The sequence below is a fragment of the Rutilus rutilus genome, assembly GCF_951802725.1.
Source record: "Rutilus rutilus genome assembly, chromosome: 24".
NCBI lineage: Eukaryota > Metazoa > Chordata > Actinopteri > Cypriniformes > Leuciscidae > Rutilus > Rutilus rutilus.
In genome coordinates, this window is record NC_140228.1 from 11,568,546 (window position 1) to 11,594,837 (window position 26,292).

The 26,292-nt window shown below is 36.7% G+C and overlaps 2 protein-coding genes across 3 annotated transcripts; both read left to right on the forward strand.

The window, feature by feature from the left end:
- Nucleotides 1–892: 892 nt before the first annotated feature.
- nup58 (nucleoporin 58) lies at nucleotides 893–14,168 on the forward strand. Of its 2 annotated transcripts, XM_084399429.1 has the most exons (14): nucleotides 893–1,314; nucleotides 2,160–2,317; nucleotides 2,445–2,477; nucleotides 3,924–4,193; nucleotides 4,279–4,441; nucleotides 4,523–4,588; nucleotides 5,296–5,470; nucleotides 5,554–5,633; nucleotides 5,734–5,852; nucleotides 5,965–6,047; nucleotides 7,177–7,378; nucleotides 10,964–11,047; nucleotides 12,236–12,328; nucleotides 13,449–14,167. In XM_084399429.1, exons 1-14 carry the CDS (start codon nucleotides 1,235–1,237, stop codon nucleotides 13,616–13,618), a joined length of 1,776 nt encoding a protein of 591 aa, XP_084255555.1. In that variant the 5' UTR covers nucleotides 893–1,234; the 3' UTR covers nucleotides 13,619–14,167. The 2 variants fall into 2 exon arrangements, with proteins under 2 accessions (XP_084255555.1, XP_084255556.1); XM_084399430.1 differs by lacking the exon at nucleotides 12,236–12,328 and having other exon boundaries at nucleotides 13,449–14,168.
- A 772-nt stretch (nucleotides 14,169–14,940) lies between these two features.
- zdhhc20b (zDHHC palmitoyltransferase 20b) lies at nucleotides 14,941–26,292 on the forward strand. Its single transcript, XM_084398522.1, has 13 exons — nucleotides 14,941–15,167; nucleotides 15,799–15,825; nucleotides 16,440–16,534; nucleotides 16,691–16,811; nucleotides 20,908–20,977; nucleotides 21,083–21,115; nucleotides 21,192–21,312; nucleotides 22,337–22,469; nucleotides 23,337–23,463; nucleotides 24,262–24,354; nucleotides 24,460–24,575; nucleotides 24,663–24,710; nucleotides 25,502–26,292. Exons 1-12 carry the CDS (start codon nucleotides 15,050–15,052, stop codon nucleotides 24,704–24,706), a joined length of 1,098 nt encoding a protein of 365 aa, XP_084254648.1. The 5' UTR covers nucleotides 14,941–15,049; the 3' UTR covers nucleotides 24,707–24,710; nucleotides 25,502–26,292.

The window sequence follows — 26,292 nt, forward strand, 5'->3', positions numbered from 1 at the left end:
ACGACCTCCGTGTAAGATCACTCATATATTATTTGTATTCGCGTTGTAAGTTAGCTTTTATCCTTATCATTAGAGCAAGGTTTTTCAATCTTTTAGATGCCACGTACCCCCAAATATGACCATCCTCGTGCGAGGGACCGCCATTCTAAAATTTAATAAGGAGCTATATATTTTCATGTATAAATGTCTAATTTATACTCTGAAATTTTTATATTATAAATATTTTTTTCTATGAACTACTAATTTTTAGTACTGTTAGATTTATTTATTTGTTATATATTTTTTTCCTGTAAACATTTGTTTATAAATTTTTATTTTTTGTTATTTTTTATTATTTAGCTAGATAGTTTTTATACTTTTTTCTCTCTAAACTTTTCCAAGGACCACCTTGGATCCCAGTTTTAAATTCCTTGCATTAGATTTTGAATTCCCTCCATTTTATTTATCCAAATAATTTATCCATTTGACTCGATTTTTTATTGCAATCCTTTCATTAAAAAGATTAGCGACCGTCACATTTGGGTGAATCGCTGAAGTATTCACTCAAATTATTCTTTAACCATATTTTTTTTCCCTCACCATCAGCAACAAAGCAGATTTATTGTTTCATTAATTTTTATTAGATGTTGTGTATATCTGAATTATTATTATTATTTTTTTTTTTTGCATGATGTGTTGTGCTATTTGTGTATGGTAATCATCATTCTTGCACTAGATTCATTTAAGAGATTCATTAGCGAATGCAACACCACTAAAATATCATCAAAGCTAAAAAGTATTCTGATATTTGCTTAAGTAAATAGTGACAATATGCCTGTAAAGGTGGACAGAATATTAAAAAGAAAGTCCTAGATAGTGTTCATTCAACACTGCATTTAAAACGCACCTGCATGGACTCTCCAAGCCAGTAGGTGGCAATACGGCGCAGCAAATAATGTTTGAACTATACCGCAAATCCAAAGAAACAGAAGAAGAGAGAAGCTTTTGCGCGGAAACACAGAGCAGCAACGTTTTCAATATTTAGAAACTCATAACGTTAATCGTTTTAAAAAACAACAAAGTAGGCCTTGGCCACCTTGTTTAGAGTCTTTTATTTATATTTTCTCCATACGCTTCAGAATTGTGTGCTGGTTGCTTTTATTATGCTGCGTATGTCCTAGGTAGTGTGTTTAGGGCCTCCACGAGGTCGGACCCGCTTGATTTGATTGTCAAGTTTTGGGAATTTAAGTCCAGAATGTCCAGCTTTAACTTCGGCACAAGTACCCTCGGGTCCAGCGCCACCGGCGGGGGCTTCTCATTTGGAGCTGCGACCAGGTATGATCATGTCAGCTTTCAACGTTGTGTTCAGTTTAAATGAGTTATGCTCAACTAACTGTGTAAAACATGAACACATATTAACTTGAATTGGCTGGTCAATTACAATTTGCTGTTTACAATGCGAGCTCGCAATTAAGAATTGGTTCCACTGGCGTACAAAAAGTGTATTTCCTAAATGGTTCCCTAAATGTATTCTTTAAATGTTTACAATACAAAATATACCAAAGGTCTGTAATCAAATTCTGTCATTGTCAACCTTTATAGTTGATGTTAAGCATAATGTCAACTTGAGTTATTTAGCCTGTCTCCTTTTGTGTTCATCAACAGATTTAGAAGAATATATAGGCTACACACACACATATCTCTCTCTCTCTCTCTATATTTATATACACACACACACACATATATATATTTATATATATATATACACACACACACACACACATATATATATATATATATATATATATATATATACACACACACACACACACACACACACACACACATATATTTATTTATATATATATATACACACACACATTTATATATACACACACACACATATTTATTTATATATATATATACACACACACACATATATTTATATATATATATATATATATATACACACACACACATATATATATATATATATATACACACACACACACACATATATATATATATATATATATATATATACATACACACACACACACATATATTTATACATGCACGTTTTGAGTGATCTATCGCTTTAAGGTGCAGGTATATTTTTAATATCATTAGGTAATATTTGAAATTCAAATATTTTAAATGTCTGATATATCCTTTTCCAGCACACCTGCTGCAGGCACGGGTGGATTCACACTCGGAGGTTTTGGCACGCCGTCCTCCGCACCGGCCGCAACTAGTACCACCTCCACACTGGGATTTGGGTCCAGTGTATTTGCACAGAAACCAACAACTGGATTCCCCTTTAACACACCTGCCTCAGGTTCCTGGCTGCTCTTATGACATAAACACTGATTTACCTTAACATTGTTCTAATTTGGTAGCTTAATTATAAATACCATTGTCATTGTTATTTCTTTGTTAATTCACCATCTTTTTAACACTTTTAGGGGCTGCTCCTTCCACTACTGGCCTTACTTTAGGTAAGCGAAAGAGATTTAATCATTTCTATATCACTTTATTCCGTTGCTTTTTTATATCACTTTATTCTAGTGGGTCTCAACCTTTTTGACTTAAGTGCTGCCCCCCAAATTGTCAACAGCAATATTATTTTTTATAAAATATAATTCATATTTAAAACATAATATCTGTATCTATTTTTTACTCACTATTTCTAAACTCTTTATACCTGAAGCATGTTTTATTAGATTGTTAGTTTTAACTCTGTGAGAAACATTTTTTATTCAGTTAACTCTTTTGAAGAGAAATTTTTGACATTTAAACCAAATATAGTTTGAGTTTTTCTCACCATGAAAATAGCCATAGAAGCTTAGCCTGGCAAGCCAGACCTACATCAAGATGTTAGGTCTGGCAACTCACCTTAGTCACGGCTCAATCCGAGGGGCAGGATAAACGGCTGTCTTTCAAATTCCCTCTGCACGCAATAGGACAGTGCTTCAACCAACCAGAGCGTTTTCCCAACAGCGGAGCTAACGTTAGTTGACAGATTCAACTTTTGCCATATCTGGCCGGCAAAACTAAGAACACATCTTCCTTTTTTAAGAATGACTTAAGTGCCGTTCTTTGCTCTTTTCTCAAAGAAAAACTTAACTCCAAGTCCTCCAGAGTCGTGGCCAAAGCCGATTCGAATGACTGTTCGCCAGCAGCAGCAGCCGTTCTTTGTTTTCAAGTAGCAGGGAACCGGCGCAACTCGGAGAGTTGCTAGACTACCCTGGCTGCAAAATAAATTTAGCTACCACTAGGGTGTGTCTAGATTTCTAGGCTAATAGAAGCTGGCATGACTGTAAAAAACAAACAAACTCACTATTTCCACCTGATAAAATATTGTAGATCTTGGCATAGATAGTTTTGTTACAGGAAGTGAGACTGGAATTGCTGATGACTCATTGATGCAGTTTAGAATCGATCTTTCTTTTAGGAGACAATAACTTTATTTGTCGTGTACTGAAAAGGGGAATTCTGTTAAATAAAAGATCTCCCTTTGTAGTGGACTTTGAGTTTTGGAACCTTGCAGATTTTTTTTTATGCTCAAGCAGCAATATTACACACTAACTAAAGTTAAAAAAAATGTAAAAGCGTAATAGGACGCCTTCAATATTCAAAAACACATTATAGGGGCACTTATACAACCACTTATACAAAATAGGCTACCTCATACAACCTGGTTTTCCAAGACTGTTTGAACTCTGGTTCTTCAAAGAAAAAAAACATATTGTTGAAGGGAGAATATAAATAAGAAATATCTTGATTTTTAGTTCTATTAACTTATTTTATTTCTACTTTTGTCTGATTTTAAATCATCTTAAAGCCCCTTGGACATTTGCTGAGGCCCCCTGTTTGAGAACCACTGGTTTAGTCTGTCAGTCATGCTTTACTCATTTCCACTTTTTGTTTTTGCCTGTTCTTAGGGAGTCTTACCACCTCTACTGCTGGATCCACTGGGTTCAGCCTGGGTTTCGGCAAGCCATCGGCCTCTGCTGCACCATTCTCACTGACCACCACCACCTCTGCACCTCCAGGCACAGGTCTGACTCTGGGCTCCGTCCTCACCTCCACAGCACCCCAGACCAGCTCCACTGGCTTCTCCCTTAATTTGGGAGGAGCAACCGCCACTTCATCTGCACCTGCCCCGGGTTTTTCCTTTAGTTCCAGTCTCTTTTCCAACCCTACGTTGACAGGTCAGTCTTTTTTCGCTCTGTGATCATGTTACATTCAGTTTAAACTAGTATTTTTCGTCTCTTACTTATTTAATGTGTGTTTCAGGGTTGGGACAGTCTACATTAGGTGGAGCTCTGAGTCTAGGTGGTTTAGTCTCTTCCTCTGTCGCAGCCACCTCTGTCGCAGCGCCCAGTCTCGGCCTGGGTGGAGTGGACTTCAGCACTTCCTCTGAAAAAAATACTGACAAGTTATCCAGCACCAGACCGGAGTAAGAACCACACCACAATGACCTTTTCACTCATCATAGGGTATTATATTATTGTCCTTACCCTGCTGTTTATCTCTACAGGGACAGTAAAGCCCTCAAAGAGGAAAACCTCCCTGGTCCGATCTGTCAAGATGTGGATAACTTTCAGTGAGTTCACCACTTTTTGGGCTGATTGCAAGTTGATCTGTTGCTTAAAGTCACGATGTTTATTTTAAATGATTTATCCGTGCTCATCATTATTTATTTTTAATTCATGTGCCCTCCTAATCTTTAATCAAAATTACTCCTTCCTACCTGCATGACTTCTCTTCTCTGATGACGTTTTTGACATTAGTTAACCTAGTATTAGTTTTTGCTGAAGTATCGATAACTGTGAAATTTCACTGATATTTAAAATGTACTCAGAGCGTGAAATAAGACTTAGATCATATAGCCCAACAATAATCGTGTTAAATAATTGTGATTTCAATATTGGCCAAAAATCTAGCAGCCCTAACTGATTATATTTCATTTATGCAGTAAAGACTATGTAGTATTATTTTTCCATTTGATTATTCATTTTCTGCACTTTTTTTTTTTTATTTGAATCTTTGTCCTATTGTATTTATGTGTGCTTGTAATTTGTTTAATTATATCTTATTTATTTATGCTGATTCACTCCCCTACAAAACCAACCCAAATCAGTCAAGAATGATTAGTTATTTCCAAAGAGAGCTGTTCCTCTGGTGAAACTGTTTTCATATCACAATATATCACAGAAAAACAAAATATCGCAATGTCAGTTTTTTCCAATATTGTGCAGCCCTAATCACAACTTCTGTTTCATGCAAACTTTAATATCTGTTGTTTCTCAGGAAGTTTGTCAAGGAACAGAAGCAAGTCCAGGAAGAGATCAGCAGAATGTCCTCTAAAGCCATTCTCAAAGTGCAGGAGGACATCAAGACGCTCAGACAGCTCCTCTCTGTCTGTGCCAGCGGGCTGCAGAGAAATTCGCTCTCCATAGACAAACTGAAGTTGGAAACTTCTCAGGTTAGACAAATATCCTTTAGACCATTGCAAACAGTTCAGCTTAGCATTGTGCAATCTTGTAATCTATCTTTTTCTTCATCTAGGAATTGAAGAATGCTGATATTGCACTTCGCACCCAGAAGACCCCTCCTGGACTCCAACATGAAAACACAGCACCGTCTGAGTGAGTGAATTAGTGTGCTTCTACTACTGAAGACCATTGATAGCAGTAAAAGTTGCTACTATTAATTGTCCACCCATGTGCTGTCCATCTCTCCCTCCAGTTATTTCCGGTCTCTGGTGGAGCAATTTGAGGTGCAGTTACAGCAGTACCGTCAGCAGATTGAAGAACTCGAGAATCATCTGACCACCCAGAGCAGTGGCTCCCACATCACACCTCAAGGTCTTAATCTGCACTATGCTATCGGTCAACTAAATAAAACACTTCCCTGATTCACATGATAGAAACGTAGATCTTGAATCCTAGTGACTTTATGATGTCATCTATCATGTAGATTTGTCCTTGGCCATGCAGAGACTCTACCAGACGTTTGTTGCACTTGCTGCACAGTTGCATGCAGTTCATGAGAATGTTAAGGTAAGTTTCTTATATGGGATCATTTAATAGTAAAAAAAAATATATATATATATCATTTAAATATACACACACAGTACTGTTCAAAAGTTTGAGGTCACTAAGATTTGTTTCATGTTTTTGAAAGTCTGTTCACCAAGGCTGCTTTTGTTTGATTAAAATTACAGGGGGGAAAACAGTAATATTGTGACATTTTTGTGGAAACAGTAGCTACATTTAATCCTAATAATCTGATTGTAGTCAGACTAGTAGCACAGTCGGAATAAAAAAAGTCACATGTAACCACGTCAATCTGAATGAAATGGCCATATCCGATTAATATATTTCATTCGGATTGTTAGGGGTGGTTTAAACATTATCTAATCCGATCGAGGACATGAAAATGAGCTGTTTTTGAATGAAGTGTCATTCTAAAGTTTTTCCTTCCACTCATCGTCTGTGAAGTGGAGCAGAACAACACCCCGCCAGTCCTTGTTTCGGAACAAGTTTCATTGACAGACGCCTTGTTTTGGGCTCGGGAATGGCCGTTTTTACTGCTTGATTAATATAAGCAGCACGACACAAAGCTTCATGTGCTCGTCGTCGTCTCCTAATTAGGACATAAAATAGATAAATATCAAGTTTGCTCTTTAAAACAAAGAAAATAAGCAATTTAGAAGAATAGTATGTGCAAACAGTGGGAAACTCTGTATCTTCATGCTGTGCACGTCAAAAAAAGTTAATTATGATTTGAAGCTTGTGACATATAAACGCGCACATCAATCCGATCACTTTATTTAACATTCATGTAAACACTTCGTTCGGATTCATCAATCAAAATGAATTTATTCCGACTGAAGCAAAAGGTGTGCATGTAAACGTAGCTAGTGATACATTTTTTGAGGAGTCTTTGGTAAATAGGAAGTACTTCATTTTATCATCATCATTTTAATGCTAAAAGGTATTTTACTTTTACTTTTCAAAAACATCTTTGACCCCAAACTTTTGAATGGTTGTGTCTATTATACACATTCTTTAGAATAAAATGCACTAATAACTCAAGCACAGTAATTTGTCAATACATATAGATTTCATGATCGAATTAAAGCAGAATTATTGTGTTTAAAAAAGTATTTTCTCTTGTTCTCTTTAGACTCTCAAACATCAGTACCTGGGCTACAGACGAGCCTTCCTCGATGACTCCTCTGACGTGTTCGAGTCGAAGCGTGTTGCCGGCAAGAAATGGCAGAGCTCTCCGCACGTCACCACAGGCCCCGCCCCCTTCGGCAGCGTTCCCAACGCAGCAGCCGTTGCCATGGCTGCCACTCTCACTCAGCAGCAGCAGCCGGCTCCAGGTCTGACCGCCTTCAAGTTCTAGACATCTTGACCTCTAGACTGATAGAATGACGAGGGAAGGGATGAATAGAAAGATGAGGGAGGGGGGAAATGTCGGAGAAAGGCAGAGCAGACAAAAGATTCAAGAATAAACCGTAAATTCAGTCAGTGCCATGTCTGTTTTTATTTTATATATTTTTAAACTGTCTCTCTTGGAGATATGGAGCAACAGGGTTCTTTTAACATGCATCAGGGTTCTTTTAACATACATCATGTGACTCTTCGTGTGCCAACTAGTGATGTGAGATTTTTGCCCACTTCCGTTTTCTTTTTATCTCTTTTCCTCTATCAAGAAAAAACAAAACAAGATGTAAACCAGTAGCATCAAATGCTATTTTGATACAGCCCAGAAGTTTTAACCATGGACAAATGGGCACATTCCGAATCAAGTAAAGGTTTAGAAGGGGGTTTGCCATCTTGAGGTGGTCTGTTTGTGTTTTGGTGGGACGAGTGGCACCGAACGTCATCAGATTTGAAATCTGATATATTCCAACAGCACTAATGTAGCCACACTACACAAAGTAGCCAAACTCTTTGTAGAGTAGACTCATACCCGCTACGCACGGATTGAAAAACTTTTATAATAATCATCGACTAAACCTATATTCCATGGAAGATGTGAAAGTTGATATTTTGAAGTGCCAACATACACTTTTCTGCCAACACAACATCTGAGGCTTTCTGAGCAATATGTTGTTTTTAGATGGCAATATACAGATAAAAGCGGTGTAATTCTGTTACAAATGAACATGCTATGCAGGAAAGAGATCGTCGTACCTCAGGACAGGAACACATTTAGTTCTTTCCATATTTTTCTCAGTTGGTGGCATTCTACTGCTAACATGCGTTTTGTTAGCTGCATACAAAACTCTTCTTGAATAATGTTCATAATTAATAGTTTTAAAGGTAAGCTTTTTGCTTGAGCTTCCACATCTCATCTGCGATCGATCAGTTTAAATACAGAAAACGTGCATTGTAACGTCTTGATCTGTCAGAACAGCAATTAGGTTCTTGATCTTTGGTTTAGTGATAACGTCAGGCTGTTTTATTCCCAATTATATACATTCACTTTCTTTTTGTGGTTGTGACGATTTGAATTAACTGGATTTGTGTGAGGTTTGCTTTGCATATGCATGTGTAGATATGTATGAAGGGAGTGTGTAAGCTACTGACTCGGAGGTGCATTAAGGTAATTTACTGTATTTCATTCGACAGCTCAGTGAATATGACACAATTTGTGTGTATTTTGTTTTTGATTGAAGTTTCCTTTGCTTTGGGTGATACCCTCCATTCATCTGTAACCATGGTTGCATTTGTGGTTTCCATGGAGACTTGCTGGCAATAATAGCAGGTTGGAGGTGTGAGAGATGTTCCACTTCCAATGTCACAGAATCTAGGTTCTCAGTCTATAGAGAAGAATCAAGTTACAGACATTTATTATTTGTGATTTTACTAGAAATAAGTCGACAAAAGGGCTTTATCAGTGTGATCCATTAACCGAAAACTTGACTGTTTCTCATTCACATTTTGTCGGTTTCCCAATATATCGATTTTTTTTTAACAGTAATACAAATGTTTTTTTTTGTTTGAAAATGGACGTTGCCTTCGTGCCTAAGAAAGTCTAGGCTGTTGTGGGTGATTTTGCTTATTATATTAACTGTAAATATGTAGTGCGCTAAACCAGTGGCATGGCTTATTTAGTTGCACAGTGTATATACACACAGCACCAGTTGTGAGAGATAATTATTGGCATTTCCTTATAGAATCAGCCCAATCATAAATGGCTATAAGACACTGCAGTAAAGTCTGATAAAGATGAAAATCATACACAAACACTAGTAGTTGTTCATACTGTAAAAAGTGATCATTTGACTTAACTTAAAGTGAGGAAACCAGTTGCCTTAAACTTAAATAAACTAAACTACATGAGTGATTGAATAAACTTGCCTAAGTTATGTGAACTTGACAATTCCACAGCTTCCAATTACGCATGAATTTTATTTACTTGATGATTTTAAGGCAGCTGTTTTCCTCACTTTAAGTTAAGTCAAGTGATCACTTTACAGTGCATGGTCTCACTTTATTTAAGGGCTACAACGTTCAAGCCTTCAGTTTGACTGAACTTGCTGCTTTATGGGACTGTTGAGGGTCCACGGTGAAGGATTGTGCCAAACTTCAGTATTCAGAACTGCCGTTTTTGTGATTCTCAGCCTTTCGGTGGCTCAAAGCTGCTATTTCATGCTTAAATCCATCTTTCTCTACCATGGCTGTCATAACTTGAAGGTCTGAGTAATAGTAGAGGTGGTAATGCCTTTTCTAACACCGTTTCAAATAACTTTTACTAAAGCGACACACTTTCCAATTTGTGGGAAAGATGTGAGAATCAGATCAGATAGTCCGCCTATAGATGTCCTCTACTGGCCATTGTGAATCTCAGATCTTACAGGCTTTCTTTTGCTTTTAATCGCCAATCTACTATACAAACAAATTATCTTGATGCATGTTGTGGTTTTAAAAAACGCTTTTAGGAAGTTGTGGCTTTTGTGTGTTGGTACTTTATCAAAGCTCTTACACAGGATGTCTGTTTATAGACATGTCTGAACCTCGGTATACGTTTCCATTCCTTGGAACAAATATGGGGCTTATTATTTTGGTTGTTTACAAATAGTATCATAGTGAATTCTATAATCTAACTTATAATTTGATTTCTTTATTTTTTTTGTTTTGATTATGCTTGTTGATACATATGATACTTATTGTGTGCCTTTTGGATACAGCATTTAGTCCTAACCATTGTTTGAAATGCATTTTTGGCACAGGTTGGCTTTAATCGTTTTGAACAGTGTTAATGCCATAGCTACTACTAGGAATCAGTTTGTCCTCAATTGTCTGTCATGTTTAATGTAATTTGAATTGACAATAAATAAGTTTTTTTATTAAAAAAAAGCCCTTGTCTTTGTTTCTTTTTGACTGATAAAATCATTGATATTTCTCAATGAATTGGATAAAAAGACTGCATTTGAGATGCTGATTTATCACATCTCTAAATTAAAATTTTAATCAAATTTAAACCAGCTAAAAGGAAACGAGACAGGAGCACATTTTATGCATTAAGTAGCAGCAGGTTCAGCAGATGTAGTTTAGGAATAAGTAACTTTTGTCCCAAGTTAAGTGATTTAGTTAATCCATCAAAATAAGAACACAAGTGTTGCTCCAAGGTAAGTAAAAACTAAACTAGAAGCGGATTAGTGCGTAAATTGAAAAAAAAGATTGAAATTGCAACCAGTAGCGCCTATTTTTTTATATTTGCATTTGCTCCATCATAATGAACAGTAATTCAGATGATGCTTTTGAGTAGCTCTTATTTGGTAATTAAAAACCACACTGTGCCACTTCCTTTCAATAAGGACTGTGTCCAAAAGATGCTTTCAAAGCATGTTTTTCTCTCACAAGGCTGTGATCAGTTTTTTTGCTCATTGATAATATGGATCTGATATATGAGAGTGCATGAGAGTAAGTTCCTCTGCTCTCTTTCTTTGTCCCAGGACCTCAGGCGCCCTTGGGGGCCAGTTTTGGCACTCCATTTTCCTCGGGTATTGGCACTAGCATGGGCTCATCAAGCCTCGGAGGTACTTCCTGTAATATACCTCTCCTCTCCCTTTCCATCTCTACACTCTTCACAAGTCTTTCACTCTCATTCAATCTTAAAGGGATAATTCACCCCAAAATGAAAATCCTTCTTGTTTATTCACCCTCATGCTACACTGAACCCATATGATAAAAAAAAAGAGATATTTTGAGAAATCTTTATGCAGGCCTTTGTCATACAATGACAGCTCATAGTGAGCATGCTGTTAAGCTCCAAAATAATACAAAATACTGCATGAAGCAACATAAATAAGGTCCATGCACTGTATTTAAGGTCCTTGCACACAGTCCGAAATTTTTGTATGCGTTTTTTCGGATTTGTCATTCGGTGGCTCAGAATTGACAAATCACCTTTCAAAATGCTTGCTATGGATGCGAAAAACGCAAAAAAAGTAGAACCTGGTCCAAATTTTTTTTTTTATGACGGACGAGTTTCGGAGGCAATGTGTAAACCTGATTGACACAACGTGAGGTATTTATTTTTTAACGTGCAAAATCTTCAGGCAACAATTTCTGACTCTGTGTGCAAGGACCTTAAGTCTTCTGAAGTTATTCAATAACTTTGTGTAAAGTTATTCACTGATAATCTTCCCCTCCAGTTTTCTGTAATCTCAAGAATTGCTGTGACTGGGTCATTATTGAGGCAATGCATGAGTCTGAATTATGAACAAATCGGTCTTTAGAGCTAGTTCTTTTAGTGAGAGATGGTGTGTTCAGTTCACAAATTGTATTGAACTATTAAATCACTAGAGGGAAAGATTCTTACATTTTGGTCTGTTTCAAAAAAAAAAAAAAAAAACTTCTGAAATTGTTGAATATAGTGCATAAGTCATTTAAACAAATCTTGATATGCAAGCATATCTATAGTATTTTATTGCAAAACCGGGTTTTAATTTACTTTGAATAAATAAAAAATGTGATACTGAGTGGACATTCCTTCAAGGATGTGGAACAAATCAGGACTCTTGTTTTGTCGTAATAATGCAAAGAGAAACTTGTATTTTTCACATTTCCTTCACCATGTTTTTCCTTCATGATTATTTTTTTTAGTTAATCTCATAACTCATCATTCATTCCTAGCCCCCATTCCCCTGCCCTATGACTGCGAGGTTATCTCTGGTGTATATGTAGTCGTAACGCCTAAATGCCCCCCCTCTGTCTCTCGGCAGCGTTTGGTAGCGGCCCTGGGTTTGGGGGCGCAACAGGAGGTTTGTCGTTCGGGTTTTCCTCTAGCAAGCCATCTGGAGGGAGCCTGAGCGCAGGTGTGTTTGTTAGCACCCTCCTCCCTCTTCCCCGCTTTCATCAACACTAACCATTACCAACAGCTACCCCTCAAATCTAATCTCCCTTTTCCCCCAGAATGCATTAAAGGGATACTCCACTTTTTTTGGAAATAGGCTAATTTTACAACTCCCCCAGAGTTAAACAGTTGAGTTTTACCGTTTTCGAATCCATTCAGCCGAACTCCGGGTCTGGCGGTACCACTTTTAGCATAGCTTAGCATAGATCATTGAATCGGACAAGACCATTAGCATCTCTCTCAAAAAAATGACCAAAGAGTTTCGATATTTTTCCTATTTAAAACTTGACTCTTCTGTAGTTACATCGTGTACTAAGATCGACAGAAAATGAAAAGTTGCGTTTTCTAGGCTGATGTGGCTAGGAACTATACTCTCATTCCTGCGTAATAATCAAGAAACTTTGCTGCCGTACCATGAGTGCAGCAGGCGTAATGGATATGACGCAGCGCCTGAAAATAGTCCCCAGCTCGGTAACTTCCAACGTGACCGGGACTAAGTTTGTCTAACCTATTAGACCTATTTTCAGGCGCTGCGTCATATCGTTACGCCTGCTGCACTCATGGTACGGCAGCGAAGTTTCTTGATTATTACGCAGGAATGAGAGTATAGTTCCTAGCCATATCAGCCTAGAAAATCGCAACTTTACATTTTCCATCGGTCTTAGTACACGATGTAGCCTAACTACAGAAGAGTCAGGTTTAAAAAATATTGAAACTCTTTGCTAACTTTTTTGAGAGAGATGCTAATGGTCTTGTCCGATTCAATGATCTATGCTAAGCTATGCTAAAAGTGGTACCGCCAGACCCGGAGATCGGCTGAATGGATTCGAAAACGGTAAAACTCAACTGTTTAACTCTGGGGGAGTTGTAAAATGAGCCTATTTCCAAAAAAAGTGGAGTATCCCTTAAACATCATGCTGCTTAAGGGCAAGCACTGCATATCAGAGAAACTGAAATGTAAAATTTGCATGGTTTATTTAACTGCTGTAATGTGGCTTGCTTAATGCCCAATAATGCTCGTCGTTAGCAGTAAAAGTTGATCATTTTCTCCACTCTCATTTTAAACTCTATTTCTTTATCAGGGTTTGGAACATCTAACACCTCGGGCTTCAACTTCAGTAATCCAGGCATCAATGCATCGGCTGGGTTGACCTTTGGCGTTTCCAACACACAAACTCCTGGATTTGGGGCAGGTGGGCCACTGCTACAGCTCAAAAAACCACCAGCGGGAAACAAGAGGGGCAAGAGATAAAACAGCAAGTTGTGGGGTAAAGGGAAATGTCACGAGGTAAAGATGATGTGTCTCTCAGATCTTTATTTTTATATATATGTGTGTGTGTGTGTGCATACATGTTTTCTCTGTTGAATGCCATTAAAGGATTTGTTCGGCTCTCCCTTTTACCCTTGTGACTGTGCTGTGTTCTCTTGTTTACTGTTTTCCAATGAATTGCATAAGAGCTAACTGATGCACAAGAACACCCGTGAAGGAATTTTGATGTAGATGCTCTTGGTATTGAAGATACTTTTGAACTAAGTTTACCTGTGTCAGTGGCTTTATTTTAAACCACATGCGCTGTGATTGTAAATGTCAACCCATTCTATTAAGATGACCTATGTAAGCGGTTTCCTGGTTAATTGTACCAAATAGATGTCAACCTGTATAAGAATGTTAAGTTTGTATACCCCATTTTTGTTTTTGTCTCTTTGTTACCAAATAGTGAAAAAAATTTCTATACTTAAGCAGACTTTGTGCAAACATGTATTTTTCGAAAAGTTTGTGTTATTAAAAGAAGCGACAATTATATTGTTTTGAGTCTCTTTTTGTATGCATCACAAGCTTGTATGAAGAATGCGGTATATATGTGGTATATATATATATATATATATACATATATATATATATATATATATATATATACACATATATATATATATACATATATATATATATATATATATATATATATGTAGTGAAAGTGTATTCATATTTGTATTCATTTTACTAATAATTAAGTATATGTGCATTGGAAAAGGCAATATGTCAGCTTCTAGTTTGACTGTTCTATCAGACTTGTTCTGGAGTTTAAACCGATCTTAAATGCACCCATACACGCAAAAACACCATGTCCATGCCAGACTGGCGTGAAATGAACAAAAATTACGTGTGATAGAAATCTGAGGCTGAATCCGAAATCATCCCCATATCCTCAAATAGGGCGCTTTTGTAGTGGTGTCCGAAACCATAGTGGACGTTATTGAGTACACTCATTCAATCCCACACATTGCACTGTACTAACGTGTGTACAACCGATGTACGCTCAATGGCTGTCCGAATTTAATTCACTCTTTCAAGTGAACAGTATTAGTGGATTAACGTAGGTAATATGAGGTTGAGGTTTAGGGTCCGATTTTGGATTCGTGCGGATGTTGCTTGGTAAACTTCCCGGGCGTCGAGGCACGTAACTGGCACCCGCTTAGCAACGTCTGCTTTACACAGCCAATCAGATAGGTCTACTGGGTTAAAGTCGTGCAACGTCATGAATATTCATAACTCAGTCGTTACCGTAGTACTGCAAAATAGAGGCGGCGCAAAGGCGGAGCCGAACCGCCGAGGTTGGTGGGGCACGGGCGAACGGACAACATCCCTCCCTTTCCCGTCTTTTGTAGTCAAGGAGGAAGAAAGATGGCGCCTACACATGTACTGAGATGCTGCCAGAGGGGTTTGGCGTGGATACCGGTGATATTTATTGCCTTAGTTGTGTGCTGGTCGTATTATGCATACGTGGTGGAGCTGTGTATATGTAAGTGCGCTTTATTTTTCACACTAGCACACGGGCACACGCCTACCGGAAGTCACTGAACTGAAACCTCAATGAATGATTTGTTTACATAAACTGGCGTATTGATTTCAAACTGGAGCAAGACATATGGTTTCAATGTGGTTTTGGGGCATATATTGTGCGGTTTAGCATCCGGTAGTGTTTGTGGACACTAAGATGATCTTATTTCTTTAATTTACAGTTCATTTTAATGTAAATATTTATGTTAAATAGCCAAACAGCAATAGTATAGAACCCCCCCCCAGTGTTACAGTAGGAAACCCATAAATATTTCTTCACGCGTCCCTGTTTATTCAGTGTCCAGAGCAGACATCAGACACCAGATTGTTGAGTTTCTTACTGAAATAATAGCACAAATTGTATTTTCAATATGGACAAGCTGCTTATTATAAGTTTATAAGCAGACATGTTCAAAAGTCCCCGATGTAGAGTCAAGCCTCAAGTCTTCTGTCACATGTCCAAGTGAAGTAACTTATGTCGCAAATCCATATCTTCAAGAAGCAGAAGTGTGATTGATAAGGCAGATGTTCCATGACATGAGTCACAGTTCTGCTAAACTGTGTTTCTTTCTCTGTTTTTATTTTCTCTGCAGTAACTATTCCCAGCACGGGTGAAAAAAGTGAGTAAAACTTATTTGAGGAATAATGTACAATCATGATGTTTAATCACTTTTAAGGTGTCTATGACCTGTATATAATTCTGTTTCTAAATTATCAACAAAAAATTAATAAAAAAATGTACATTTATACATTTGGCAGATGCTTTTATCCAAGGTGATTTGCATTGCATAGATTATATCAGTTCTTGCAAAATAAATGAATACATTTGATGTAAATAAATAAATGTACATTAAATATCAATTTGAGTTGTAATTATTTTATATAAATTAGTCGTTGGTCTTAACCAATCAGAATCAAGTATTCCAAAGAGCCTAGTAAAAATATTCTCAAATTCACACACCAAATAACTATTCTGTGTTTTTAGGAGTTACAGATATTTGTATGTATGTTTATCAAAGTACAAAGCCACTTTGGCACAGTTGTCAGTCAATTACGGCTTCATTCGGTCCGTGCTTGTGCTGACTTGTGCGGGCCCTTCAGCACAGTCAGACTGCATTAGTAATCACAAACGCCTTTAAAGTGACTGATTTATACTCCGGCTGTTTCTGGCAGGCTTCTCTGCAGGCTCATGCAGTCTTGTTGTTAATAACTGTATACTGTTTGTTCCTTTCAGTCATCTACCTGGTTGTGTTTCACCTGTCATTCATCATGTTTGTGTGGTCGTACTGGAAAACCATCTTTACAAGACCAGCAAACCCTTCCAAAGAGGTACAGCAACTATAAAACAAACAGTTGTGTGTTTGTTTTGGACAGTTTCTATGGAGTGTGCTTTTTATGTATCATTTTACACACTGCTGTTGTTCAAAATGTAATATGCTGCTGATATATCACACGATGAGCTAATTGTATTGTATTGTGTCTTAGTTCTGTCTACCTAAATCTGAGAAGGAACAGTATGAGAAGGAACAGCGTCCAGAAACTCAGCAGGAGATCCTGAAGAGAGTGGCCACTAGCCTGCCCCTCTACACCCGCACCGGGGCAGGAGGTTAGAGACTGGCTTTACACCATCAAACACATAGAATATTTAACAAAATATGACCCACTAGCTTCTACCTCAAGGGCATGAGTACTAGATTTTGTCAAACACAGGCTTAGCCTCTTAGTCTTTTCTTTTCCTTTTTTTTTTTGAGTGAGACGTGTTTTACATTTTAAATGATGTACTTTAATTATTTAATTGTCAACAGTGATTAACTTTAAACTATCTGCACAAACAGCCTGTTTAAGTTTCAAGTTTAGCTGGCAATCAATTTTATAGGCATCCAAGATTACCACCCTAGTTAAGTGTAAATAATCAGTATTTATACATTGATTAATTAATTATGGAACTCTTTAAAGTTTTACCAGGATTTTTTTATTTTTTTTTAGGATTTCTGTCAAATTTCAAATTAAATTGTCTTGTATAGACTTTATTGTAAACTTAAAAAAAAAAAAAACCGTTGTCTTTCTGTCCGTCTGTCTATCTGTCCGTTCTCAGAACTGATTATGCTCACAGTTAATTTCTGAAGAAATACAATAAGAAACTGAAAAAAATACCACAAAACCCCAAAATTCCACAATTATTATAATTTTTATATAATGTAATTTTTATATTATATCATTTTTTATTATGTTTTAATTTTTTTTGTTATCATAATTTTATTTCAGTACTGTACAGCCACAATAGATTGTTATGAGAAGTTCTTCAGCATGAATCAGCAGTGTGTGAAGCTTCAAAATTTTCTGTCATTTCTTTCTTTTTCTGATGTCAGTACTGATAAAGTGCCTATCCTCTAATTTCTTACATAAATTTGATCATAATTCGAGGGTTGTTTGCTCACTCAAAGCCACTTTAAGACCATCTCTGGCTCACTCCGCCGCAGATCTAAAATCCCTCTGAATCGATCTTTTATTATTATCTTTTTTTATTTATTTTTTATTACCGGTATAATCTATCTATCTATAAAGTACAGAAACGTCTGTCTGTCTGTCTGTGTGTGTGTCTGTGTGTGTGTGTGTCTGTCTGTCTGTCTGTGTGTGTGTCTGTTAACCACATATCTCTCGAACCGTTAGTCCGATGGATTTCAAACTTGAGAGGTGTCTCGCTACGGTCACGAGTAAGTGCAGTGCCAAGTTTGACGTTGTTTGGATGAGAAATGCTAAAGATATTGTTAAAAATATCAGTAAAAGAAGAACTTAGAAGGTTGTGGTTTAAAAATAAACATTCTGATATAAACACGATGAAAACCATATTTTCTGTTTCAAACTTGCACATATTTTCAAAGATTTTTTATAAAAATGGATAATTTTTTCCCAAAAATGCAATAAAGATTTTTTATAAAAACTGATTACTTTTCCCCAAAAATGCAAGACACTTTTTTTTCAAAATGCAATTAATCCATTGAATCAATATAAAAGTATTTTTTTATCAGATTGAAACTGTTGAAATCAGCCATCGCTAAGAAATATCTCCTGAACTTTTTGACGGCGATCAGGTCATAAAATCTGATTTTGCACGGGCACTTTGCACTGCTCCCTGAATCGACGCGCTTATTCATTTGTGGATGTTAACTGAATCTGTAAGTCAGCTATGCTGTTTACTTCTGAATATTATAGTTTGGTTCCTTCTGAATATTATAGTTTGGTTCCTTCTGAATATTATAGTTTGGTTTCTTCTGAATATTATAGTTTTGTTTGGATGAGAAACGCTAAAGGTATCGTTAAATATATCATTTTTAAAAGGTTGTGGTTTAAAAATAAACATTCTGACATTATGGGTTGTATCCACTGATCTATATAGAATGACTGGATAGCTCATGACGTCATGAACAGTGAAGCCACCGCGCCGCCATATTGGTATTCCCTAGTGAGCTCATGCGTTCTATTGAATCAATAGGAAATTTTATGATTTGACTGAAAAAACATTGCCTAACGAGACACCGTTTTAAAATATAAAGTCTCCCTGCACATTTTTACAACGCAAACACTCTTAGCATTTAAATGGGTATTTGTTTAAAGTCGGAAATTTTTCCTGCTTATTAAAAAACGGCAATTTCTTTGCAAAAGGAATTAAAAGCTGTACGAGAACACTAGTCGGACTTCACTGAAAAGCTATCTTCACAGGTAAGAAAAACAGTTTGATACTATTAATTAAATAGTGAATGCTAAAGACCTATATTTTTTTGAATTGGTGAATATTCATGTGAATATTGTTTCGTAGCCACGTACGAATTAATAATACCTCAGCACAATACTAATTTGTTCCCTCGTTTTATTATATTGTGGCCACGTTGTAATTCGTTAAATCAAAATGAGGGAGGGAATTAGTTAAACGTGTCCACGATTTATTAAAACGAGGGAACAAGTCGTCGTAACAACGAATTATTTAGATCAGTGCAGAGAGAGCCCCGGCCGCGCGCGCGCACTCTCAGCGCCTTCAAACAACCCGAGCGCTGTATTGCTCTCTCTCCCTCGCGCATATCAACATCAACTGACACAATATTAAAAGGTCGGAAGACCGATTTGTGTTTTATAGATTAGTAGTTTGTTCATATAAAGTGTTTGATTAGCAAGTTACATGTTCAGGAAATGCTTAATACAAATTGTATGGGTTAATGTAACGGTAAACGGACTCTGCACGAAGCTCTTTTGAAGCTGTCAAATGGTGTCGCTATTGGACACTTAATTGTGATTATTGCTGCTCTGAGGTTTCTTATAGGCTACTGTTGACTGTTTTATCGTTGATTTTTGAAGAAGCAGCAGCTCTTGCCTCGGAGAAAACAACACAGGCATAGCGACAATTTTGCATATAAATTACTACTTATAGGGCTTGAATTACAACCTGTGGGCAGTTGTTCTACATCCCTTTGTGAACGTCGTCTTACACTTGTATGCTGCACATCGGGTCATCTTAAAAGTGCCGTCGGAGCTACCAATCTCTGTATAACGGGCGTTGGATCCCTCTGCTGGTAGGGAATCGTAAGATGGCCGCTCGAACACTTCCGGTGGCTTCACTGCCTTGTGGCAGTTTAGAACGTCATGAGCTATCCAGTCATTATATAGATCAGTGGTTGTATCGGTTAAAGAAGCCCCAGGAAGGTTGTGGTTTAAAAATAAACATTCTGACATAAACACTCTGTCAGCTATACTGTTTACTTCTGAATATTATAGTTTGGTTCCTTCTGAATATTATAGTTTGGTTCCTTCTGAATATTATAGTTTGGTTCCTTCTGAATATTATAGTTTGGTTCCAGAACGTGATAAATCCATTTTGATTAATTTGAGTAAAAATGTGTTTTCTTTACCAAAACACTCATGAAAACCACTATTTTCTGTTTAACACTTTCACATAGCATCTTTAGGTTATAATATCATAAAAAATTCCAATCCAGATTTGGATTTTCAAATATCTATTATAAAAACGGATTATTTTCCCCAAAAAATGCAATAAATTCATGACACTTTTTTTCTTCAAAATGCTATCATATTGAAACTGTTGAAATCAGCCATCACTAAGAAATATCTCCTGAACTTTTTTGACGGCGATCAGCTCACAAAAACTGATTTTGCACGGGCACTTTGCACTGCTCCCTGAATCGACGCGCTTATTCATTTGTGGATGTAAACTGAATCTGTAAGTCAGCTATGCTGTTTACTTCTGAATATTATATTTCATATATTTCGCTTAACGTTATCGCTACTGTGTAATAGTAGCCTATGCTATTCACCAACTAAACATATCCTATTCAATGCGTTCACAGTCTCTTTCACGGGCATCATTTGTAGTTGCCTATTCACAAACTGTTTGCTCAAGCATAGTGTTTTCTCGGAGTTCACTGTGTGCTTTCTACCATGCACAAATAAAAATGTCACTGAACTTTTGCTGTGTAATTGTAACAATGAGCACTCAAACACACCAAACCAACAATTACTAAAAACACACACAAAAACTGATTTTGCACTAGTTCATTATTATTTCATTACCTATTTATTATTATTTATTCATTATTACCTATTTATTATTATGAATAAATTTTTACCTTTTGTTATTTTGCCATAAAAAACAGAAACTGGCATGATCTTTTTTTTTCCCCCTCTTCTTGTAGCTATTCGGTACTGTGACCGCTGCCAGATCATCAAGCCAGACAGATGTCATCATTGTTCTGCGTGTGACATGTAAGTTACTGTAGAGCCTCATGGTCAGTTCTGAAGGCATTTAGTTTCAATTTGTGTCATTTTAGCGACTTCTATCTTCTAAACGCTTGTTCTTGTTTCTGACAGGTGTGTACTAAAGATGGATCATCACTGTCCGTGGTGAGTGAGATACAAGTTGTTGACACTGAAATTTTAAATAGTAGGTAACATCTCTCTTTCCCTCCATTATCCACAGGGTAAATAACTGTGTGGGTTTCTCCAACTACAAGTTCTTCATCCTGTTCCTGACCTACTCGCTTGTTTACTGCTTATTCATCGCAGCCTCTGTCCTCCAATACTTCATAAAGTTCTGGACAGTGAGTAGATCCCTCACCTTTCATCATACTCATTCGTGAACCTTTCTTCCTTGTACGTAAAAGTTTTGATTGTCGTATGTGTTACACGTGTGGATAGATGTGTGATCTCGGCGGTTTCCTCCATGTGCTAGTCATGCATCAGTTTATTTCCCATCTACCAACCTTGTCCACTCTGTCACCCTCATACTACTGTTGTGCTGTCCTTTCCTTTCCATTTCATCTGCTTGTTTTACTTACACTACTCAGGTTAAAATCATTAAAAGAAATTAATACTTATATTTAGCAAAGATGCGTTAAATTGATCAAAAGTGACATTGAAGACATTTAAAATGTTACAAAAGATTTATATTTCAAATAAATGCTGTTCTTTTGAACTATCTGTTCATCAAAATCCAAAAAAAAAAAAAGTATCACTGTTTCCACAGAAATATTAAGCAGCATAGCTGTTTTCAACGTTGATAATTAAGAAATGTTTCTTTAGCAGCAAATCAGCATATTAGAATGATTTCTGAAGGATCATGTGACACTGAAAAGAGTAATGATGCTGAAAATTCAGCTTTGCCATCACAGGAATAAATAACATTTTAAAATAGATTAAAATAGAAAACAGTTATTTTAAAATTGTTATAAAATTTCACAATATTACTGTATTCAAGTAAATGCAGCCCTAAAAAAATCCTACTAATGTCAAACTTTTGAACAGTAGTGTATATGTTTCGACAAGCACTCGTTTGCTGCTTTAAACCCTTCTTCTCGTCAGCTTTTGCTCTCCTGCTGTGTTCTTCCTGTGTCTAACAGTCTGTCTCTGTTTGCAATAAGCTTTGCCGGAGGAAATCGGCAGAGAATTGTCCAAAGGTAATCCCTCACAGTGTTTAGTAAACGTGTACGTTGACTGTTTTTTGTCGTATTATCCCTGTGACCCTAACGTACCCGTCAGGTTGTGTCGGAGTGACATGTTGCCCATGTCTTGCTCGTTGTTGATCTCTGTCTCACAGCTCTCCTTTCTCTCTCCCCCCTCTCTCAGAGTGACCTGCCAGAGTCTCACGCCAAATTCCATGTCTTGTTTCTCTTTTTTGTGGCGGCCATGTTCTGCATCAGCATTCTTTCACTCTTCACTTACCACTTGTGGCTTGTGGGAAAAAACAGGTCCACCATAGGTAACACACCTGACCATACTCACTTCTCTGTATCTTTGTCTACATGTACTGTGTAGATAGATTCACGTTTCTAACAAAGCTGTCATGCATGTAGACAATTTGCTCACTGTAGTTACCATAGCAACAACAGTAGGCCGGCTGTGCACAAGCAAAACCTTGTTCAGATTTATTTCGGTAAACTGGTCCTTCAAATTTCCATGTGTTGACCAAATCAATCAAGCAGTCTTTGAAGCAATTTCCTGCTTGTTTTCCCATCAGCCCCTGTAATTTACAGCATAAATCCACTCAGTCAGCTTGAGTCACAAGAGCTCAATGATTTCATGTTGTGGGTTTTCATGTATTTACTCTGCGTTCAAAAGTTTGGAATCGGTAAGATTTTTTTAAAAGGTTTTTGAAAGAAGTGTCATGTTCACCAAGGCTGCATTTATTTGATCAAAAATACAGTAAGAACCGTAATATTGTGAAATATTATTACAATTTAATAGAACTGTTTTCTATCTTAATATATTTTAAAATGTAATTTAATCCTGTGATGCAAAGCTCAATTTTCAGCATCATTACTACAGTATTCAGTGTCACATGATCTAATATGAGGATTTGGTTCTTATTATCTTATTATTATCAGTGTTGAAAACAGTTTGTGCTGCCTTTCTGGTGAAAACTGTGATACGTTTTATTCAGGATTCTTTGATGAATAGAAAGTTCAAAAGAAAAGCCTTTATTTGAAATAAAAATCTTATGTAACATTTTACCATCACATTGTTGCATCCTTGCTAAATAAAAGTAGTAATTTCGTCACTTTTAATTTTTTTTCCCAAACTTTTGAACAGCATTTTAAACCTTTTTTGGATTGTTCTTTATGTTCAGAAGCGTTCAGAGCCCCGGTCTTCAGAAACGGCCCTGATAAAAGTGGATTTTCCCTGGGCTTCAGCAAGAACATTGCTCAGGTGTTTGGGGACCAGAAGAAGTACTGGCTACTTCCTGTCTTTACCAGGTGAATTTGAATATTAATGTGGTTTTTTTTTTGTGCTGCTTGCTAAGGCAATATTTTGGCTCATACATACGGTTCATGGTTTTGAAAAGCACCCTAAGTATTACATTTTGGTGCTTTCTGTTTTTCTTTTCCACTTGGGTACTACAGTACAGTGCTACCACATAGCAACACACTACTAACCACTCTGAATACCTTTGTAACCACATAGCAATGCCCTGGTAACCACTTACAACACCTTAGCTTCATACATTACCATTGAAAAGTTTGGGGTTAGTAAGAATTGTTTGTTGTTGTTGATGTTTTTTTTCTTTTGAAAGAAGTACATTTATTCAGCAAGGACAGATTAAATTGATCTAAAGTGACAGTAAAGACATTTATAATGTCACAAAAGAGTAAATGCTGTTCTTTTGAACTTTATTTTCATCAAAGAATCCTGAATAAAATATGTATCACACAAATTATTAAGCAGGACAGCTGTTTTGAACATTAATAATAAGAAATGTTTCCTGAGCACCAAATCAGCATATTAGAATGATTTCTGAAGGATAATGTGACACTGAAGACTGGAGTAATGATGCTGAAAATAAATTACATTCATATAGAAAATTTTTATTTTAAATTGCCGTAATATTTCACAATATTACTGTTTTTACTGTATTTTTGATCAAATAAATGCAGCATTGGTGAGCATAAGACTTTTCAAAAACCTCCATACCAAAGTGTCCTTAAAATCTAGTTCAATAATGGTAATATTTGACTTGTAGAAATGAGATAAAGTATGGTTTTCTTCTGTTATAGTCAAGGAGACGGCCTTTCTTTTCCTACACGGTTGGTCACTGTTGATCCAGAGCAGCCCATTGAATGTCCCCAGCCTGGCGGGTTGGATAAAGGGTGAGGTGACATTTCCGCTCTCACCATTGAGTGGCAGTGTTTGTGGAAAACCCACCAAAAGAGATGAATACAATAGCGGTAACTCTGTGTTCTTCATTCCCACAGTGCTGTAGAAGGACCTGCTGAGCAAACCAGCCCTCTCAGTGAATCCCAAAACCGTCTGTTAGGCAACGATTACCACAGTGAAGAAGATCACAAAGAGAGAGATTTCTTAAAGTCTGGTACGTAAATTTTTATTTATTTTTTACTCCATTCTAGCAGGCCTAAATGTAAAAATTGTTGAGAATATCCTTCATCTTGCCTTTCAGATGAAAGTGAGGCCGTCACTATCTCTATTGAGAGCGAGTCATAGCTAGGTAAGGTTATTTCACACTAAGCATTGCTATGTAATATATGCAATATATGCTACACTACATTTTAAAAGTTTAGTGCCCGTTTAAACAAAGATTATATAACTGTAATGATAAAAATATTTTAATTTTAAAATATAAAAGAATAGCAGAGTTCACACCACAACTAGAACGATAACGGCACCGAGAAATGTCGTCGTTGGAATCACTTTCAGAACGAATTATTTTGTATTTTTTTTGATGAATGATAAAAACAACCAATTAGAATCCGCCCTATTTTAAGAGCTTGGACATTTAAAAGCATATGTTCTGAATAAACAGAACAATATCATGCATAGGTGTGGATGCTTATATAGATATCTTTATAGTTATCATTCTTGGTGCAAACGGGCCTTTAGTAAAAAAAAAATTAACGAAATATATACTTTTATTCAACATGTATGCATCAAATTGATCAAAAATAGAAGTAAAGGCTTATAATTGTATGTTATTTCTGTTTCAAATAAACACTGTTCTTTTCAACTTTCTATTCATCAGAGAATCCTGAACAAAAATGTATCACAAGTTTACACAACAATTGATAATAATAAGAAATGTAACTTGATTTCTGAAGGATCATGTGACACTGAAGACTGAAGTAATGATACTTTGCCTTCACAGGAACAAATGACATTTTAAAATATATTACAATAGAAACCGATTGTAATTATATTTAGCAATTTTACAGTTTTTTACTGTATTTTTGATCCAATAAATGTAGCCTTGTTGAGCATAACTGATGTCGTTTCCTTCCCTAGGACTGAAGCTGGTGAGGGGTGAGTCCTCAGCGGTTTCGTGCCTTTGACTCCCAGTACTGTTGAGGAGAATCACAGCCATCAAAGCTGATGCCTTAAACAGCGCTTTTTCTCTGAAAGCTCCTAAACACTTTCCATTTCCCATCGCTTACGGAGCATCCCAAATCTGTGCTGTACATCATGTCTATAAAATGACTCCCAGCCCCCGTCCAACTATAGTAGCTGCACTCTTTTAACAAAGATTTGCACGCATGTCTTTTTCGCATCCATCGTTTTTTGCACAGTAAACCGTTTTGTTGCTCAGGCCTGCAAAGACCCCACAAGACATGAATTGATACAGGCGAGACAGATTTTTGAAACGGTTCCCCAAGTGTTTACCAGGAAATGCACCACATCTGGTACTTAACACAACAACTGCTGTTTACGTGAAGGGAAGGTAAAAAAAAAAAAAAAAAGTTCTGGATCCGTACCAGGTGAACAGTCTGACTGAGCTCATCTGGAATCCCTTCAGAGTTAATGGACACGATGGCTCATTCGCACTTTTAAATTCATTACTAAAGAGTTTTTTTGTTTTTGGAATATACTTTTTTTAAACTTCATTGACGTTCGTCTGAGATATAAATGCACACGTGTGACCAGGCGGAGGACGCCTGCAAAAGACCCTTTTTGTGTATTCTTAAGCTGCTCCAATTGTATGGTGACTATTTTCTTTTGCCAGTCTTGAGATGATTCTGGTGTGAAATGTTGCGCACACGTCGGCCACTTTACGTATGCCAAATAAAGGGCTTATTACC